Here is a 21,511-nt window from a genome sequence, read left to right as displayed (position 1 = left end):
TTCAGCATGGTTTGGCTGAAATGGTTTCGTGAACCAAATTAGGCCAGGAGGCCAGAGGTTGCATGCCAATGACTGAGGCCCATCTGAACTATACAATTAAAGCATTTATTATACCACTTTGAACAGCCATGGCTTCCCCCAAAGAATCTTGGGAAGTGCAGCTTGTTAAGGGTGCTGAGAGACCCCTATTCCCCTCACAGAAAGTTCCGAGGATTCTTTGGGGGAAGCCATTACTCCTTAAAGTAGGGTGATATTGCTTTAAATGTATAGGGCAAATGGTGCCTGAAAAGCTTCATCTTGTCCACTGGACATGTCATCCTCCATCCCTCTGGTCTCTGGGTGTCTTTCCCAAACTTTTTTTTTTAAAAAAACACACTACTCATTTGCTGAATACTCAGATGAAAGTAACATTTCCATGGACACAATAAGAATGAGTTGAAAGCTAAAGTGACACATAAGACACAAATAACAGCAACTTCCACATGGAAAACATGGCACTTCAAGAGTGCACATAGATGCATAAGTAAACAGGAGTCTGCATGTCTCTGTTTTGTCTCTGAGGACTGAGCCCATCTAGGCCTTGTGCCACAAGCCAGCATGGGCAGGTCAGTTACCAAAGCCAGGAGGAGGAGGGGCTCTCTACGGCTGACACTGGTCTCCTTTTTAAAAAATAAACATTTGTTTGAAGTCACCCAGCTCTGCAGGGAAGCAGTGGGCGAGGTAGCTAGAGCTGCTGCCACCACACAGATCTTCTACATCTCTGGGTCCCACACCCATCTTTGGAGGAACCACTGCTTGTGCTACTGCAGACGGGTCGGAACAGCAGAAATGTCAGTGAATGACCAGCAATGGAGGAGTACTCTGCTGCCAGTGCTACTCTGGACCCCCAATCCCTTAAAAAATATCAAGGGCTCATGGTGCTACCAGTCAACCTGTTTATCGATAATTCATTCTGATATTTTTTGCAGGGAGATGCTGGCCATTTAATAAGCATTAATTCTGATTTGTTGTCAGGGAGGTGAGATGACACTGCATCAGAACAAGCATTTCCTCCATACTGTCCAGGGTGTTTTCCTATCACTTTCCTCATCACAAAAAGTCTGATCTCCATTGTGGAAGCGGGTTTCTCACACAAGACCCCATAATAATTATAGTTGCACAACCTGAATTTGCAGGTAGTATGTGATTGACTCCCACCTGAAAACAGTGAGAGTCTGGAAGCACTCTCAGTGGAGGGCCAGGGGACATGGAAAGCTACCTTATGCCAAGTCAGGCCATTAATTCATGTATTCACCATTGTCTACACTGACTTGCCTCTCCATTCCTCAGCTTCATGTGGGTTGAGAGTCCTTTAATTCCCCTCCTTCACATGACATTCTCCGGCTACTGCTATCCAACACTTTCTCCTCCCTAAATCTGGGTATTCCCTATGCAATGGATGTAGCACTCCTATCTGGATTTACAGAGCATGGGGAAACTCTGGATTTAGGGAGGAGAAAGTGTGAGACAGTAGTAGTTGGAGGAGCATCCCTCATGGAGGAAGGGGGAATTAAAAGGGATTCGCAATCTACACTAAGCTAAGGTATGCACAAGCCCTGCCTGGCTTTCCAGAGTTTCAGACAGGAGCCTCTCCCAGCCCTATTTGGAGAGTCTGGAAATTGAAACTGGGGCATTTTGCATGCAGAAGAGTAGCCATCATATAATATTTGTGCAAGCAAATCACAATGAATGCACAATAAGCAGGTTGTCTGGATGACCTCCCTGGATGAGCCTGGAAGCACCTGAAGCCAGGAGTCAGGAGTCATGAGACACTCAGAGTTCTGTGGAGCTGTAATGTTCTGGTAAATGCGTCATTCCTTCTAAATGGGATGGCAAGAATCTGTAGCAGAAACAAGTGTTCCATCAATTAATAAACCAAGATTCAAGTGCTTACCATAGTGTTCTGAAGCTGTGATCTGTGAGTCTGCGATGTAGCCAGAAGCTAGGCCCAGAGGAATTTGACACCCTGAAATGAAAAGTTTGAGAAAATATAAAGGTGTTTTAATAAAGACTTATAAATAACATTTTCTAAATTCTGGGCTTTGAGCTGTCCTGGGAATGCCAGACCATGTAATGTATTGCAAATTCCAGCTTAATATTTGGAATGCCTGATGGCTTGCTCTTGTAAGGCAGGACTAAAGTTGCAAAGATCTCAATCCTGCCTAGGTTTTTGGGGTGTCATTAAATCAATAGAAGCAATAAGGACTCTACCTTATACACCAAACCTTAGACATTGGTCTATCTAATTCAAAATTGTCTGCACTGTCTAGCAACAACTCTTCAGGGTTTCAGCCAGGGGTTCTGTCCCAGCCCTACCTAGAGACACCAGGGATTGAAACTGAGACCTTCTGCATGCAAAGCAGATGCTCTATCAATAAGCAACAGCCAATTCCCCATTACCTGCTGTAAAATGCAACAGAACAGCATTCTCCCTTTCATCTCTTCACCCATTACAAATGTTCTTTTAATTGTATCCTGACCTGCTCTTTGTCTGATTGCCACAAGGAACAAATGTGAGCTTTATGTTGAAAGTAGCTTTCAGTCCAACTTGCAGATGTGTGAGGGTTGATCAACAGCTAGAGCTAAGTGGTAAAAATCTGGATCTTAGGAATGTATTGTCACTCCTTTTATGTCTTTTTCAGAAACATAACACAGAGAAACTGAGATCTGAGCCTGTCCCTATCAGAGAATCAAAGTGCCAAGAAGATGAATGTCGTGCTTTGCTACTCACGCTGGTCGTACACTAGGAAGAAGGCACTCATCCCAGCCTGCTCATGCTCAGCAACCATACATTCCACCTGCCAAATCCCAGGGTGGGATGGGCTCATTTCCACTGTCTCAAAGGCACCTGCAACCAGAAGGGGGAAAGAAGGTCAGCTGGTTATTCACTACTGGGTGCTGAACACTAGAGGAAGGAAAGAAGAGTTTTGCATGTGAGTTAAGGTTGAGCATTGGAGACTCTCCTTGTGAAGAGGGTGTTCCTTCAGAATGAAGTGATGTTACATGCAAATGCAAGTTCTTTGTCTAAGACAAACAGCTTTAAGAGGTGTTATAACAATCCTAAGGTCTCAAATACAAAATAAATGTTCATAGATGTACAAGGCAAACACATACATAAGTATATAAACCATGTGTCTGAAATAGTACAGGAGAGCAATCCTGAAGCCATTTTGACTCTCCCAGTGACCTCAAATATTCCTCTGCAGTAAGGGAGGAAAATGGGGAAAGCCTTCCCATTGTCTTTTTGCTTACAAATTCTGTTTTAAAAGGTGTATTTGTGTATAAGTTCGGAATAGAATAGTTATTTTCCGAACTTAAAAATGGAAAGCATAATGCTGGTGGTCAACAAAAGAGGTTTAAAGACTGTCTCAAGGCAAATCTAAAAAAATGTAGTATAGGCACCAACAATTGGAAAACACTTGCCTGTGAGGGCTCCAATTGGGGAACAGCCTTTACCAAAGGCTTTGAAAACACTCAAACTCAGGACGCAAGGGAGAAACATGCTAAGAGGAAGGCACGCTTGGCAAATCCACACCGTGATCAAATCCCACCCGGAAACCAATGTTCCCACTGTGGAAGGACATGTGGATCCAGAATTGGCCTCCACTGTTACTTACAGACTCATTGATAAAACCGTGTTTATGGAAGACAATCTTACTCGGCTACAAGTGATTGCCAAAGAAGAAGATTTGTGTATGAATAGGGTGAGCCTGTGACCTGGATTCAGGAACTAAAGTATTAACCATCGCAAAAAGAATGGCCAGGCTGTCCAGGTAATGCAATCAGTGACCATTATCAAGTATCCTGGCAAACAGGATTTCTGTTGTAGATCACCTCCTCTGCTGTATACATCTTTCTGTGATGTATGTATGATGCTTCAGGGGGGTGGTCTTGGGCTACAGATTGGGCAGTTTCAGAAGTCTATATAAGGGTTTGTGCATCATTGTTCAGGGTTCTCTCTCCTCCCTCCTGGGTGTGGGGAGTGCGGACCCTGTTGCAACAGTATTTTTCTATTGCAATAGAGATCAGGCTTACTAGCCACTTTGCTTCTCAATATACTCTGGTTGGCCTCTGTTATTTTCTCCTACCGATAGGGAACCCTTGGATACCCCATAAGGGAAAAGGAGCAGTTTTTTCTTAAGAGATATTGAGTAGAGAAAGGGGGGAGAGAAAGAGGGAGTGCTCCACCCTTTCTCCTCCTGCCACTTTGCCAAGCAGCCTTGCTGCACACTCCAGTGTTCAAAAAGCACATCTGCAGCATTTTGAGCTCTACAGTTGAACAAGGAATCTGCAGAAGAGAGGATTTAGCAGGGATGTAGCACTCCTTTCCCCAGGCTACTCACAATTGCTGTTTCCTAAGGGTGTGTGTGTTTGTGTGTTTGTGGTAGAACTCCGGTAGAACTGGAGTTAAGATCACAGAAAGCTGTTTTATACAACGTCAGTATTATCTGCACTGACTAGCAGCAACTCTCCATAATTTCAGACACGCGGTATTCCCAGCTGTACCTGGCGAGGCCGGGGATTGAACCTGGGACCTTCTGATTATTATTTTTTTAAAAAAGATGCTCTACCACTGAGCTACACAGCCTTCCATGTAGCTACAGTCCATTCTGTCAGCTTCAGTTACAATACATGTTGTGGGCAAGTTAGCCTTTGAGAGACTCTCTCTGGGATATGATAAAGAACGTTCAAAATATGTGTGAAAGCTGGAGAGAGCAGCCACCTAGTTTACATGGGTGCTGTTGGGGCTTCAGCATTGTCTATGTCTATCCATGTTTATTCTCCTAGTTAAAAAACCAGCAACAGATTCAAATGTGTAAAGTGGATGGTACTGTATTATACCTGTTGTTACCTGCCACCCTAATCTCCAAGTAGTGAGAGAGACTCCAGGGTACTTAGCCAGGGTTCAGTTTCCTTGGAATGAAGATCAGCAGAGATTGTGATGCCTTTAGCGCATATGGTTTTGTGTGTGTGTGTGTGTGTGTGTGTGTGTGTGTACACATGCAATCTGAGCATAGGACGGAGGGGCTCTACAGCATTAATACTGCAACAGCTATTGCATCCCAATTAAAATTCCATGAGAGCCCCAAAGTCTAGCACACAGCAAGCATGTTTTCTAGCTTGCTTCCAGCTCTCTCCCACACGCAACTCTGGCTATTGTATTCCTAAGTAGCAGCTAAGAGAAGAGGGTGAGGGAAAGGCCCATCCATTTGTTCTATGGCACAGAGCAACACTTTTGGTTATGCCAGATGATAGTGCTTAACTAGCCAGCCAAAGCCATTACCTTGACAAAAGAAATGACTTGGCAAATTTCCCCTTATACATTCTACCCTCAGACACAGGATCCTAAGTTTGGAAGGGGAACCAGGGTTTCATGCAGACTGGACGTCCCCCCCAACCAAAAAAACACCCCACATAACATTATATTAGATACTTGTCAAAAATGGGTGAGTCTAAAGTCTCCCAGTCCTTACTTGGAGTGAAGGAACTGAGCAATATGATCTACATTTCCAGATGCTGCAACACAGTTCTTGGCTATCTTTAAATGTGTTTTGAAAGAAAATAGTCTCCAATGTCCCTTCTAACTCTTAAGGGCTTTATTAGAGTTGTTGCTCAGAGCAGTAACCACTGAAGTCAATGGAAATGACTAACCTAGGTCCATTAATTTCAATGGGCCAACTTAGGGTAGAGCAAAGTTGGATACGGCCCTAAAATTCTACAATGATGAATCTGAAGAACTGAGTTCTGCTAAGCCCTGGTTTAAGTTAAGCATGATGTAAGCTAAGCATGATTTAGCATGATTTAGCATGATTCTGTACATGGCTTCTGCTTGGTTTATTGTTATCATTATTACATTTATATCCCACCTTTCCTACAAGGAGCTCAAGATGGCATACCTTGTTCTACCCCTCCTCAGTTCTATCCTCACAACAAACCTGTGGGGTAGGTTAGGCTGAGAGGCAGTGACTGGGCCAGGTTCATCCAGTGAGCTACATGGTCCAGTTGGGATTTGAACCCTGGTTTCCCAGATCCAATCCAACATTCTAGCTGCTGCACTACACTCTCTACTGCTCTATGTGTCCTCTGGTGCTATAAAAGAGGCACTGGCTGTTGAGCTCTTTCCCCCTGAGGATATTCCATAGTATTCCAAAGGCAGATATAAGCTGGCAAGAAGGTTATGTATAAAGACATCCATTTCATGGCTTACCAGGATAGAGGTTGTAGACTCCTAATCGGTACTCCTGGGCCGTTCGGATGGTAAACACTTGCCCATGGAAGTGGACAGAATGGATGTCTTTGGCACCACCCACATTCAACAGATACCACCGCACCCTCTGGTGCTGACCCATCACTAGTCCTGGTAGACTGTCTCTGACATAACCATTGATAGCTGGAGAACAGAGAGAAGAAAAGAAGAAGGAAAATCAGAATGGGGAAAAGGAAGAGCAAAACCCTTATGTATGCTGTTGTTTTCCATTGTTCTGATATATATACATTTGTTTTCATATGTAACAATTCTTATATAGTCAATTGTTTTCATATAAAACAAAACAAAGCAGTATATACAAAAACAGCAAATACCATATATCCCACACTAAAAAGCCCAATTCCCTATGTTCTGAAAATCCAAATAGGAGAGTTACATTGATTGCATAGGGAATCTCTGGATTCTGGGAGGAGAAAGTGCAGGGTAACAGCAGATGAAGAAAACAGCACGCAGACAGGTAGAATTAAGGGGTGCACAAGGGAATCACAATCCACATTAAGCTGGGGTATGGACAGGCCCTAAGAGCTCTGAATCAACTTTAATTGCACAACCTCCTAGTGGTGCAGCAATAAAGCTGCTAGGACATTTGCAAAGCTAAATAGTGTCTGGTATGGTTGCAGCGGGTTGGGCTAGATGACCCTAGGGGGTCCCTCCAACTCTACGATTCTATTATTTGTCTGCCCCAGCTGCAAGAAAACATGTCTGTCCCATATCAGTCCATATCAGTCCACCAAAGGCGCAGTCTTCCATTCTCTTCCTAGACAGACAGATGCCAACACAATTCTATGAATCTGAATTTACTGGCATGTGATTGAAAATAGCGACAGTCAGGAAGAGCCATTAGGTGTTCCCCTCTGAAAAGGCTCCATCTTATACAGCCACCTTCTGCAGATCACACAGCAGAGGGACACAGAGCGGAGCTTCCATCAACGAGTTGAGTAGATTTACTTGGGAGAAGGCAGGGATTTCCATCACATCTCTCCTTGCCCCAGTGCCAATTATACTGGGAGCATGGAAAGAGACGAAGAGGTGGAAAGGAGGCTATTACCATAGAAAGAATTGCTTGCTTTAAAGGCAGGATCATCTGTCTGGATGTGGCAGGGATGCAGACAGTTCCTCTCAAGGTTCTCAGCGAAATACCAGCTCTTGGTCTCATCAAAGATGGTGAAGAGCAAGGAGAATTCCTGGACAGCCAGCTGCCTTCTGTATGCTGTGCTCAGTACTCCAGGCCGGCAGATAATCAGAGGTCCAACAAGACCAGAGTGTAGGTCTTTCTCCTAGAATTAAAAATTGAGGGCAGGTGGAAGTGAGGCGTATCAGTTCCTGTACCCCAGCAGCACTGCAAATATGGAAATCACCAATATGGTGCTCTCCAAGACATTGCTGGATGGCATCATGTTGGCTACCCCCATCTTAGAGTCATGTTCATGCCATGTCAACCTGGATTATGAGGCTAAGAAGCCTCACCTTTTAATGGGGATTAGACAGATTCCTGGAGAATAAAGCTTCCCCTCCTTTGTGACCAGTATGCAGGGGGTGTAAAAAAAAAAGAAAGAATTGCAAGCTAGCTACTTTTCTGTGGGCCTACTTACAAGTCTGTTATAAAAACTGAAATCTTAGAAGTCAGATCCAGTTATAGCTATGCAAAGCTGACGTGTATGAAGCTCTCATCCCTTCTCTTCCTTCCCTTTCTCTGCTCCCTTCCCTTTCTCTGCCACAATAGCACCTTCCATTTAATGGTTTCCCCAGATGGGCTGCAATCCTAACTATATATGAAGCAGGGCAAGGCCACTTTCACATCAGATGTAATTTTCAAAGTCCTCCCTTTGCGCCCGTGTCACTTAGAATGGGAGCATGGAAAGCCAAGGGGATGCTGATGGAAGTAACAAGGACAATTATGTCCTAGAGCCATCTGTGGCAAACTCCCTCAAATGTCTTAACTAAAAAGATGAGGAGTTGCAGTTATGGAAAGGGAATCCCAAGGAGAAGGGGTGTCGCTCAGTGAGAGAACACATGCTTTGCACACATAGCATTCCAGGTTCAAGCCAGGTAAGCCTGGGAAGGACTTCTGCCTGAAATCTTGAAAAGCAACATTCTGTGACCTGACTAGGAATGGGGAAATCTGCTGGTTTTGTTTTTCCCAGCCTTGAGTTTAGTTCTCTACATTTCCACATCAGTGTTTGTGTGTGTGTGTGTGTACTAAAATATATGCACTAAAATACTGATGAATATTATATAAAATGTCATCATGAATATTTATCAGTATTTTAGTGCAAATCTGCCCTAAAATACACATTTTGTTTGTAATTTTTGCCTAATACTGTATACACATTTTTGCAAAGCAATTTCCCCAGATATAATGCAGTTGTGCATGCTATTTTCACTAATATATGCATTTATATTTATCCTGGTGTATGCATTTTTGTACACATTACAAAATGTGTACAATGCGGCTAGGGAACCGCATTGCAAGATTTGGAGAAGTGCAAATTTGAAAAGTTGGCTGTGTTTCACTTTGGATATTGTTTCAGAAAGTGCAATTTAAATTTGCATTTAAATCCATCTTTAAATGCAAACTGAATCTATTTTTTCCATCCTTAGCCATGACTGACCTCCTCTCTTGACAAGAGCATATGCAGATCTTCCCTCTGATAGAACTCGGGGAACAAGAAAAAAAAGAAGAGCCTTCTCAAGTGTGGCCCCCTGCCTGTGGAATGCTCTTCCAAGTGAGGCCTGTTGCAGCCACTGACATCCTTTGGTGTTGCATTAAGACTTTCCCCTTCAACTACGCATTGGATGGAATTTGATCCAGCTGAGTTTAATGCTGTTTTTGGTAAGTTCACCCCATCCCATAGAAGCTAGTGTTTTAATGTATTAATTTGGTTGCTTATATTTTGTTGGAGTTTTTTTTTATGATGGTAGCTGTTTTTAACAATTTTGTATGTTTTCAAACTTGATCTAAGTTGCCTGGAGACAGCCTTGTGTTAAATGACAATCAAATCAAATCATCAGTATGCAGATATAATTTGCTTGTTTTGCACATTAAGTTTCATCAGCTTGCAAGAAGAGACTTCGCTTTTTAATCTTTGCAAGGTGCCCGCTGTTAGGTCTGGCCAGCCCTCTTGTCATGGCCCATGAAATGCCCTGATACAAACAGCAGGAGAGCATGCATTACCCACTTACCAGGCTAATACTGGAGAAATATGCCCATGCCTTGCAGTCAAACTCATTGGCTGTAGGAGCCATGTGTGACAACACCTTGATGGAGTAATCTCGGACCTCCCCCGGCTGCACAGAGTCCTGGATGGGCTGCTCTACTTCCTCCCCATTTCCTTCATAGGGCAGCAGGTTAGAATGGAATGAATATGGGCGGGAAGCCAGATTCTTGAAAGTCACCTGGGTGAAGGGAGGGAAGAACAGGCGCAAAGAGGAGAGTTAACTTTTGGGAAGGGGGATAAAGAACAAAGACAACGCAAGCTGTTCTTTACTCTATTGGGGTCACCTTTTAAGCTGGAAGACGATACACCCAGTGCTGGCTTGGGTTGGTGGGAGTTGTAGCCCAAAATGCCTGGAGGCCACCAGGTTGAGGAAGGCTGATCTGAGCCAAAACTACCAAGGTAACCCTGGGGGCCTAGCCCTGTTGGGCATATTACTGGCCCCCTCCCTAAATGGTCAGCTTTTTTAAAAAGTACCTTGCCCTTTTACATATGGATATATTAATGCACAAAGGCAGAAATCTGCCCAATCACTCACCAAGAAGAATTGTAATTAAATAACTTTTTTAAAAAAAAGAAGTAATCTTACACAGATAACTGTAATGATGCCCTGCCCCCCACCGCATCCATAGACCTTCTTCCTATACATGACCAGCCCAAGACATTTTGCTGCTTTGGACAAGGTGATGTGTTTCCCCCCATCTCCCATTCAATATACAAAAGCCAACTTAACTGGCAGCTGACACTGGAGATGAAAAAGTGTCCTGTTGGGCACCTGACAGTAGGCTAGCCTAGTGGCACGGGGCAGTTCATGTGGCACATACAGTTCTGCCATCCAAAGTTTTGTCTGCTGCCTCATTTTGCCTAATGGGTAGAGCTGACCCTGACTCCTTAACACAAAGTGTGTGGCTACTAACCTGTTATGGACAATCAAACTGGCTCGAGGTCTGAAGGAGCCCTGGGCTGTGTCCTTGTCTCTATCAGTGCAAAACTGCCAAGCGTCTCAGAAAAAAATGGGACATCCTGGTTTTTGGAGTGAGATTGTGGTGACCATTTTGGGTACTGCGCTCTCACCCTCGAAAAAGCACTTTTTCCAGGGCAAGATTGTGGCATGGTGTCATGTGACTTGACGTGGAGCACATCCTGGAAGACATGCATCCCTGTTTTTGAAATGAAAATGTTGGACAGTATGTCAGTGGGATGCTGATCAGTGCCAAGTGGCTGGGTCTAGTTGCCATTTCAATTCTTCACAGAGCCCCAGAGCAAAGTTCTGCCAAGGGCATTGTAGGGAATTTAAGTGGCAAGCACTGGGCCCTTACTAGGTGGCTGGGGTCCTTGCAGTTGCCTAAGAATTCCAAGTGCTGACATCAGGCTTTTCTTACAATGATATGAGCTGGACGTGATATGTAAGGTAAAATACAGACCTAAACAAATGGATTATGTAGAGGGGGGATAGACTATTTTTGTTTTTATAATCCCACTTTAAGTATGAGAGATGACACCCTCCAGCTCTTCCCGTATTTCACATCAAGTGTCTCACCATGACGACATCATCAACCTGTGCTCGGATGTATGGTCCCAAGATGCCCAAGTGTTCTTCCAATTCTCCACGGACCTGTGGCTGAGTGAAAGAGCTGTCCAGGTACTCTCGGTAAACTACTTTCTTGTACTGCCTGGATGGCTTCTTCCAGCTGTTCTTCAGATCCCTGTGAAAACATAAGAGGCTGGTGTGGTCAAGTACAGACTTTTTTTTGGAAGCAGCTGCAGACTAGCATTTCTATATGTAACTGCCTTGCAATCCAGCACCATCTAGGGCAGAGAAAGGGTGTTCTTCAACATTTATCCACCCTGTCACCTAATATTTCTTAAGTAGACCTTTATCTAGTCACTACGAGTCAGCTCCTCTTGTGTGTTTTTTAAGGCACATATCATGGTTGCAACTTTCTGCTGTCCCAAAATCCAACAGACAGGTCACCATTTCACATATGTGCCCATGCACTGTGCAGCTCTAAGAAACACTGAGAGAATATTTATACATACAGTAGGTCCCAGTTCAGGTCTTTAATCCGCTGTAAGGCTCAGGATGCAATCTTGGGTCATCACCATCTCTCAGCTTAACCAACCTTACAAAGCGGTTGTGAAAATTAACAAGTTGGGGAGGCGCTATGTATGCTGCCCTGTGCTGCTTGGTGGAAGGGTGGGATGCAAATGTAATATTCAACTTTTTTTTAATTAAATGCTTTTAAAGCAGTACAAGGATGATTATGAGGAAACTACATCACCATTTCAGAAAGTTTCAATACAGCATCAGCCAAAAGCCTTTCCCTCTTCCTCCTCACATCACCTCTGATCTTTGGAGGTAAATGTTTGGAGGTAAAATCTCAGGAGCATCTCATATAAGCTCACTGGTCTAGATCAGCCTTCCTCAGCCTTGGGACTCCAGATGTCATTGGACTACATCTCCCACCATCTCCAACCACTGGAACATGCTGGCTGGGGATGATGGGAACTTATTCTAAGGTCAGCACAATCCTGGGACCCAACATGGGAAATGGCTGCTCTAGAGAGCATTGCGGCTTCTGAATTTCTAGCCCCACAGTCCCCAAAAGCTGGGCAGAACTTACTTGTCTCTTAGATATGGTGAAGATGTATGGCTCCCATAATCCCACATCACCTCCACTGCAGCAATGAAGTACTGTCGGACTCTGCCAGTGAAAGTACGTGGATCCTGGTCATCTTCCCCATATATATCAAATTCTTGCTTGTCCTCAGAATTGCTGTAATCATCATAGTCAGATGCTCGATTCAGTGTCTTTGAGGAGTTTGTCACCATAGATCCTTTGAGGTCGATCGGTGCCATGGAGACCTCCATATGGACCTTGGCTCCTGAGGTCCTACTCTCACCTTTGCTGAATCCATGCACTGGGGCTCCAATTTCTTCTACTCTTTTCCTCCTTTCAAATTTTTGAATATTGCCACTTATGGAACGAACATCCCCTCCTTCGCTATGGATTTCCTTTTGTCTATCTGCTTCCTCCCACAGCTGCTCTTGAAAGGGAAGATTGACAGCTAGGTGACCTTGAGAGTCCAGATCGTTTTCTGCTGAGGCCCATCTTTCAGAATTTTCAGTCTTCTCCCTTTTTATTTCTGGATCACTGTGAGACATAACAGGAACCTCTGGAATTGCAGGAAGTCCAGCCTCATTTGTCTGCCTGGCGGTCTTATGGAGAACAGAGCCAGCACCTTTTATTTGTCCTCCTGCAAAGATGGTGGGGGCCAGTCCAGGTTTGGCTTCCATACTACTGTGCCCAAGAGTTCTGGGATAACCAGAAATGGTGTCAGCTGCACCCCCTACATCCTCTACTTCGTGAGACAAACTGGCTCCTCTCCAAGTCTGTTGGGAATCAGGAAAGTTCAGGGAGTGCGGGGCTGGACTGGACTGGACTGAGGTGAACGGAGAAGATGAAGCAGTTGTCTTGCCAAGTGTGGTTGCTTGTTGGTTTCTTGTAGCCCCATCTGCCAAAGGTGCCTTTATTATAGAAGCCTTGGCCTTATTGTTTAACTTGAAGAAGTTACCATTGAGCAAAGCCTGAGCTCTTTCTTCAGCTTTTCCAGAACTCTTCATTTCCCTTGCTGGTACAGCATGTCTTTCTTCCAACGTGGCCTGGTGTGATTTCAGAGACCTCTTTTCCAAGTGACCACCACATCCATGAGGACCCAGATGACAGGGCTGCAACCTCATCCCATCTGATGACTTTTCATGGCTCTGAATTTCTGGTTCTGGTTGTAGCTTTATCTCCCCCTTTCTTACAAACTCTTTAGAATTTGTGTCATTTCCCAGGTCAACTAGCTGTGATGGAGGTGACTCCCCTTGATGAAAAGCATCCTCTTTTTCTGATAAACTTGTTTTAGGAAGCAACAAACTACCCAGCAATCCATGGGAATTTGGGTTCCAGATTCTGTTTGCGGTGGCATCAACAATGAGCAAAGCTTTATTCTCTTTCCCCCCAAAATCCTTATTTTGGCTAGTTTCTTGGAAACCTTCTTGGAGTGCTGAGCTGTCTGGTCTTTGACTAGTGTGAAATGGATGTGTAGAGAATCTATCATTACTCTCCAGAATGTCATTAGTATAGTCAGAGTTCTCTAGAATATTTGGGTTGCTAGTCAATCTGTTTGGAGCCACTTGCTCACCATTCTGTGCAAATAAAGAAGCATGTTCATTCAAATTATCTGGGCGTCTAGTAGCTGTGTCAACCATCTCTGTCTCATGCCCCTGAAAACGCTTTGCTGGAGACGTTGGCTCATGTACTTTGTCATGAGAGGCTGTATGTGCACTATTTTTGCCATGAAGGAAGTCTTCACTTACAGATGTAAAAGGGCCTTGACTTCCTATAGTTGCAGTAGATATTTGAAGTCCTACTTTCTCATTCAACGTTGTATCTGGCATCAATAATACAGCGTTATGCCCTTCAACTGTGTTAACTGTGTTTACATCTTCAAGCGAAGCTCTTTCAGAAAATCTGTAATCTGGATATACTTCATTTTGTTGTGTTAAATTACTGTCAGTTTTAAGAGGGAGTCTTTTCACATTCAAGGTCAGTCTTTCTGCAAGGCCCATCCCATCCTGCAACCCCTTTGACTGAATGCTGGTAACAGGGTCTTCAGGAATTGCCTCCACCTTTTCCGATGGAGGGGCTGAATGAGGCTTCATGATCTCCACTGCCTCCTGTTTATCTGATTTCTCTCGGACCATCCCAGCTCCTTCAAGTGGGCTGAATGTCCCAAAGGGAAGAGTCTCGTTACTCAGACTGGTTGCAGTTTCTAACACACTCTTATTAAAATGAGACTCTTTCCATGAGAGAGAAGAGTTTCCTGTGAAAGAATGCTGTTGGAAACTTTGCTTGAGTATAGTTGATGGTTCTTCTTCTGCTGGAAAGGCATCAGTGGGCTTAACAAGGTCATCTTGGGAAGAAGGTAAAGAAATGTTATCTTGATATAAGGACTCTCCAGGAGGCAACGGCAAGTCAGTAGGATTCTTTTTCTTGTTTAATTTAAAAAGCTTATTGGTTTCACGACAAGGAGCCAAATGCTGGTTGGTCTTCTGCATTTCATTTTCTGCATCTCCATGCTTCTTTAGGCAAGGCTGGACAGGCCTGTTTTTCCTGGGGAAGCCTCTTGGTTGCAAGACATTGGCTTCATTTAGTTCACCTTCTGGTATTAATTCATAAGAGTAATCATATTCCATTTCATTGGGGCATTTGGAAACAGTGAACGTGGCTCTCATTCCTTGCCTCCTGAAGTCTGGGTTCAAGCATCCCAATATCCATGTGCCTGTCTCAGGTAAAAGGATTGAAGGAAAAAATGAGATCAGTATTGGCAATAAAGCACAGGGGCTTTCTCTCTTTCTGCTCGGTTAGGGGTACAAGAACCAGAAGGGGTAGGACCAATAACACTCTCTCTCAAAATTCAAAATGTGTTGATGAATTCCAGGAGGCTGACTGCTGGGTTACCAGGTCCCAACAGACAATGTGTAGACCTCTTTTACTGAGAACAGAGGCAGCCTGGGAAGGGACAGAGCAGACCCCACTATCCTACTGTATGCGTGAGACAATGGATAATAGGTAACATACCCAGTGCCCTGCAGATGGAGTCTGACTTCCATCAGCTCCAGCCACACAGAGCCGGCCCACCCATGAGGCAGGGTGAAGCGCCCACCTCAGGTGGCAAAAGTGTAATAGGCAGTGCTCAACCCACCTCATCACTTCCAGCAGAAGTGGCCAGAGGGAGGTGTTTCAGCGCCCACAGGTGGAGAAGCTTGAGTGGCAATGATTTATGGAATGCCCTAGCTGCTGCCAAGTTTGGTGAGAACTGGGGTGTTCCTATATGCCACATTACTGCTTGGCTCCCCTGCTCCCTGGGGTGGAGAAGCTGAGCAGCAATGCTTTGAGCAGTGCTCTGGCTCCCTCCAAATTTGGCTAGAGCCAGGGCATTCCTGCATGCTATATTGTTGCTTGGCCACTCAGCAGAGAAGCTGAGTGACAATGCTTTGTGGAATACCCCAGCTCTTGTCACGTTTGGCAAGAGCCAGGATGTTCTGGCAGCAGAACTGGTGGTGAAATAGGACAGGATGCTTCTGTCAGCCAGTATGGCCATTGGTCAGGAGTAGTGCGCACCTCTGAGTACCCCTTTAAAAATGCACTGGTCAGGGGACGATGTGAGATGTAGTCTAACAATGTCTGGAGGGTACAATGTTAGCTACGCCTGCAATAGATCAAGAGAAGGAACTCCTAAGCCTCTTTAAATGAGTCCATCCTCCTTAGTCATCCTCACTTTAACTCTTCTTTCAAGGAAAACAAAGTAGGACAGAAATTAAATAATGTTAAAAGTTAGAGAAGCTGAGTCACTTTTTCATGTCAAATGACTTCCGGTGCTTAGGAAGGGATCAGATTTGGCATATTGTCTTAAGTAGCACAGGATGCGGGTGGCGCTGTGGTCTAAACCACTGAGCCTAGGGCTTGCCGATCGGAAGGTCGGCAGTTTGAATCCCCACGACGTGGTGAGCTCCCGTTGCTCAGTCCCAGCTCCTGCCAACCTAGCAGTTTGAAAGCACATCAAAGTGCAAGTAAACAAATACTTCCAGCGGGAAGATAAACAGTGTTTCAGTGTGCTGCTCTGGTTTCGCCAGGCTTAGTCATGCTGGCCACATGACCCAGAAAAACTGTCTGCAGACAAATGGCTCCCTCAGCCAGCAAAGCGAGATGAGCACCGCAACCCCAGAGTCGTTCGCGACTGGACTTAACTGTCAGGCGTCCCTTTACCTTTACCTTAAGTAGCACATCTAACTCACCTGGTTTCTCCATGGACATGAAGACAGTCTCTCCAGAGAGGGGAAAGAGCGTGAGGGTCTCTTCAAAGACTGTGTTGTGCTGAAAAGTATTCCCGGAGAAGAAGACGGACAGAAACTCAGTCTGGGAACCTACACTGAGGATGTACCAATACACAACTTTGTTTTGGCAAATCTTGAAGTGCAGATTATCAAAAACATAGCCATTTATACCTGTAAGAGAAGTGAGATGGGGGAAATGCCATGGACATCCAGGTCACAGGGTGGACTGAGGCCAAAAAAAGAGTTTCAAAAACAAACAGATGAGGATTAAAATAATAGAGTCCTGGAATCCCTAAAGACTATTTTAAAAGTAGCTGCTAGGTTTTGGAAAGCACATGGGTGGAGTAAGAGTGCTCAGTGCCTCCCTGCAACACAACAATAGTGCATTAGTGGTGATTTTTTTCCTGCTTTATTAGATCTGCAAAACTTCCCCAATGAATTACTGCTGTTTGGAGGGGCCCATGTGCCACAAAAGTGGACAAAAAGAACAACACAGAACATTTGCTGAATAAAAAGTAATGCAGAAAGTTACAGGATATGCACTGATTATAACTGAAGTAGTATGAGCACCCCAAAACTTCTAAAGGCACAGACAGGTACTGAAAGCGGGATTGTGTATGGCTGCTGCAAATAGTATCATGAGCTCAAATTATTATTAATGCACAATAAAAGGACTTCTGAAAGGGCCTGTACTGAATGAAATTTAGATGATGTAAATAGATCTCTCACAGCACGCTTAAGCTTGTATGTGGCTGTGTGTGTGTGTGTGTGTGTGTGTGTGTGTAGCTTTTCTGGGATAGGGATGCACCCTTCCCCCCCCCTTTCCTCCCCCACCCCCCACAGCTTTTCTTCTGGGGCTACTCACTGTGCATAACGTTGGAAGCATAGAACTCAGGATCCTGGGGGTTGACATTGACTGCATCAGAACAGGATTGGTTGATATTCTCCTCCAAGTACCAGCTGAGGTTTTCATCGAAGACAGAAAACAGCACAAATCTTGCTTCATCTGACATCATCTGGAAGAACCACAAATGAAAGGGTTGAGGGGAGACAACAAGCATCACTGCTCAAGGTTTTTGGATATGGAGATGAGATGGCAGGAGGGGAATATTGTTTCCACCTTGCTTCTTTGTTATCCGGTTCTAGGTTTCTTGCTAGAATGTGTGCCTTTGGGTGCCCAACTCTGAACTGCTCCCCATGCAGACCTTTAAATCACTTCTCTGCAAACACCTCAGAGTTAAGCTGGAGTATCAGTAATTACAGCAATCAGCCAACTGTTTGGTTCCCATGTCAACTTGTCACCTCTAGTATATCTAACAGTAAGCTGATGCTACTAAGCATGGCCTGGGTTGCCATTTAAAAAAAAATGAATTGGGAAGAGATCTGGAGATCATCCAGTTCAAACACCCAATAACAAGTGGACAACCATGCAGAGCCTTGCCACAGTTATCCATGCCCTGGTAACATTCCATGTTAGATTATTACATTATTAATTTGAAAATTATTCAGCTACTCCATGACATAAGCACTAGGGTGTTAGCCAAGTTAGTACATTATTAATTTGAAAATTATGCAGCTACTCCATGACATAAGCGCCAGGTTGTTAGCCAGGGTTCGTCTTACAGAACTCATTATTCTGCTATTTTGTAAAGTCTTCATTGACCTCTTGCTTTTTTTGGTTACAATTCAGAGGGCTGGTCACCCATGGCTGCCTGTAAAGTACCTTTGCATGGTCTAATAGACACATAAGGCAGCAGCAACATCCCAGAAGCAAAGCCAGTTTGGGCTTGGCAGTGTCTGGTTGAAAGTCTCTGAGTAGATGAGGACCATCTCCTTCCCCCACTGGCATCGTCAGCTGCAATGCTAAGTCAAATTGTGGCTTTGCATGAACACTGTGGAGCTTCCCAGATGGGATATCACAGCCACAGAGTGATTCTCCCCAGTCCTGCTGCTGCTATGCTAACCAAAGTCAGGCTTTGGTTTAGCATTACATATGAACCTAGGCTTGTGGTTTGCCTCCCCCAGGAAAACCATGACCAGTAAACCAAGAACAAACTTTAGTTTCAGCTTGTGGTTTGTCTTGCAAACCATGAGTTCCAAGTTCAGGCAATATGCTAAGCCATGCCAAGAAATATCTTAGCCCCAAATAGCAATAACAGGACTGGAAGAGGTGTGCTGCTGTAGTCTTAGTCTTTGCTCTGGGAACCTGCAAGTTTGCACATTCACACTAAGCATAGTTTGCACTGAATCCAAACCAGATCACTGTAGCTACCCCTTATTGGGTTTCACATGCTCTTACTCTCTCAAGCACATGGCTAAAACTCCCTTGGGAAGATAGGTGAAGGGAGGGGGGAATTTTAGGGGGAAAGAAGTGAGCATGGAAAGAGTTACACACACACACATACACACACACACACACACACACACACACACAACTTCTTTACTCATAGCTAACACATTTGGGCTGTAATACACACACTTACACATAACATGAAGTTGCCCTCATGCTATTTTGTGAAGCTTTCTCCTAAGATACAAGGACCAACCTGATTCCCTCTCCGATCCATGGTCTCTTTGAAGCAGATCAGCAGTGGTCCAATTAGCCCAGAGGCTAAATCCCGAGCAGGCTTGATAGAGCTGTAATAGTAGTGAGTCAGGCAGCGGGGATCTGAGTTGGTTGGGCCATCCTCAGGCATTATCTTCCACCTGTAGGTGAACACCTGGTTAGGTCGAATGGGCAAGAGCTTCATAACGTGATCTGGGAGGAAACAAACCGTAAGACCATTGTGTTACTGTATTTGCCACCAGCTTTTAAAAATCAAAAACTGGCTAAAGATGTACAGGGCAATCCTAACTGTGGTCAGCTCAGAAGTGATTCAATGGGGCTTACTACCATGTATGCACCTGTCAATTTCAATTCCTCCCAGTTTCTCATTGTTCAGTCTACTCTACAGTTCCACGTCAATTTGCAGGATTGTTTTCCTAATGTCCTCACACAAATCCATCAGCGTTTTAGTACTACTTTCTCCTGGCCTACACATTTTTGCCTGCAATTTTACCTAATGCTTTGCAAAAGCAATTTCCTCTCATATATGCATACAGCACTGTTTCTATTCCACTGAAGTTCATCTTCCACCAAAAATGACATTATTTGTTTTGCTGTCTGTTGTGGCAAAATTACATACAAAATTCATGTAATTAATTGCGCAAGTCACAAAAATTATGTTATCATTACGTGTTCTACCCCATTCATTTCAATGCAAAGGAAATAGAGGCAATTCCCGGTTTAGGTGTGTCTGAATGATGGGCGATCACACATACATGCCAAACCTGAAAGTAGCCCCAAAACACACTCCGCTGACAGGCATGGGGGACCAGAACGGAACCCCCATGCAAAAGGAGGATTGCCTGTACAAGGCAAATGAGAACATAATCAATGATGTATTATTTGCGGACTGAAAAGTGAATACTGATCCATTCTGGAAAAGGGACAAATAGCAAGCACTAGCAATTTCTGCTCCCATTTTTGCTGCTGATAAAATCCTCTGATATCCCTACTCTTCTTTAAATAGGACCTTTACAGTGGTACCTCGGGTCAAGAACTTAATTCGTTATGGAGGTCTGTTCTTAACCTGAAACTGTTCTTAACCTGAGGTACCACTTTAGTTAATGGGGCTTCCCACTGCCGCCATGCTGCTGCAGCACGATTTCTGTTCTTATCCTGAAGCAAAGTTCTTAACCCGAGGTACTATTTCTGGGTTAGCAGAGTCTGTAACCTGAAGCATCTGTAACCCGAGGTACAGTGGTGCCTCACAAGACGAAATTAATCTGTTCCATGAGTCTCTTCGTTTTGCGGTTTTTTCGTCTTGCAAAGCACGGCTATTAGCGGCTTAGCGGCTATTAACGGCTTAGCGGCTTTAAGAAAAAGGAAACAAACTCGCAAGAACTCACAAGACGTTTCGTCTTGCGAAGCAAGCCCATAGGGAAATTCGTCTTGCGGAATGACTCAAAAAACGGAAAACTCTTTCGTCTTGCGCGTTTTTCGTCTTGCGAGGCATTCGTCTTGCGAGGTACCATTGTACCACTGTAGTTAAGATTTGTTCTTGGCTATAGCTCGTGTTTAAGAAGGAGACAGCTTAGCCACAATCTCAAGTTCAGATGACACTCTAAGCTGCCATGTCCACTGACCTAAAAGGACTGGAGCGCCAGCACATTTGCATGGTCCTGGTAAGCTACAGTTTGGCTTACCATGACACGCAAACCAGATTGGTACACTTCAGTCTCTTGCAGAAGAGGGCAAGCAGTAGCCTTTAGAAAGCCACATGGCAGCCTAGCAAAAGGAAAAAGGAAAGGAAACAAAAAGTGGGGCATTGGAAGGTAAAATACAGTGGAAAAGTCCTGCTAAGACTGGAGCATGACTAACAGCAGACAATGGTAAGCAGCAGCAGGCAGATTTCTAAAAGCAAGGTGGTGCATATTCTATGATGCTACACATGTACCAAAGTTAGGATTTTGTACCAAAGTGAGCACCCTGCCAATCTTGTTTTTCAAAGACATGTCTAGTCCTTAAGTGGAATACAAAGTAGAGCTTGAAAGCTGATGAGGAAACACCTGGTGATCTCTCAATTGAAAAGCAACTTGCATGAATTGTTCAAGACTGCTCCCCACCCCCATGATTAGCTGAAGCAGGATAAATAATTGACAAATATGCAAATATATGCATGGTTATTTTAATGTGTGTATGCTCATAGAGAGCAAATTATTTCGGTTTTTCCTGGTGCTGTATGGTACAGTACTTTCCACAATAGTTTGATTAAAAAGGGAAAAAAGACAATATGCATGCACCCCTCCCACTCTAAGGAATCTACTCCCATCTGCTGAATGAGTCTTACTTTTGCTGCTTCTCATGGGGTAAAAGGAAGTGACACTGGTGATGCCATGGGGGTAAATGTTGTACGGCCGGCTGGCTAGATTCTTGAACATAATCTGAAATGACAGTTTTCACATTTTAACCAGGATTTGTAGCCCTGCTGGAGCCCAAATGTCAGGTGTAACAATATATTTTATCAGAGCCTGTACACTGTTTAGAAGACTGGCAAGCTG

The 21,511-nt window shown here is 44.3% G+C and overlaps 1 protein-coding gene across 9 annotated transcripts in view; it reads right to left on the bottom strand.

The window, feature by feature from the left end:
* F8 (coagulation factor VIII) overlaps positions 1-21,511 on the bottom strand; it is a 76,710-nt gene that overhangs the window by 13,828 nt on the left and 41,371 nt on the right. For 5 of the 9 annotated variants that reach the window (XM_083595787.1, XM_083595786.1, XM_083595789.1 and 2 more), the window contains 11 exons: positions 21,301-21,394; positions 18,955-19,166; positions 17,274-17,424; positions 16,370-16,579; positions 12,147-14,853; positions 11,063-11,228; positions 9,491-9,703; positions 7,356-7,584; positions 6,248-6,430; positions 2,771-2,887; positions 1,819-2,005 (listed from right to left, as the gene is read on the bottom strand). In XM_083595787.1, coding sequence (XP_083451913.1) covers positions 1,860-2,005; positions 2,771-2,887; positions 6,248-6,430; positions 7,356-7,584; positions 9,491-9,703; positions 11,063-11,228; positions 12,147-14,853; positions 16,370-16,579; positions 17,274-17,424; positions 18,955-19,166; positions 21,301-21,394 — 4,428 coding nt within the window. In that variant the 3' untranslated portion in view covers positions 1,819-1,859. Of the gene's footprint in view, positions 1-1,818; positions 2,006-2,770; positions 2,888-6,247; positions 6,431-7,355; positions 7,585-9,490; positions 9,704-11,062; positions 11,229-12,146; positions 14,854-16,369; positions 16,580-17,273; positions 17,425-18,954; positions 19,167-21,300; positions 21,395-21,511 lie in introns of those variants that run through there. The other 4 variants (XR_014543675.1, XR_014543676.1, XR_014543677.1 and 1 more) reach the window with 2 other exon arrangements.

Source organism: Podarcis filfolensis, assembly GCF_964270895.1.
Source record: "Podarcis filfolensis genome assembly, chromosome: Z".
Taxonomy (NCBI): Eukaryota; Metazoa; Chordata; class Lepidosauria; order Squamata; family Lacertidae; genus Podarcis; species Podarcis filfolensis.
This window is presented reverse-complemented; position numbering and strand designations above follow the sequence as displayed.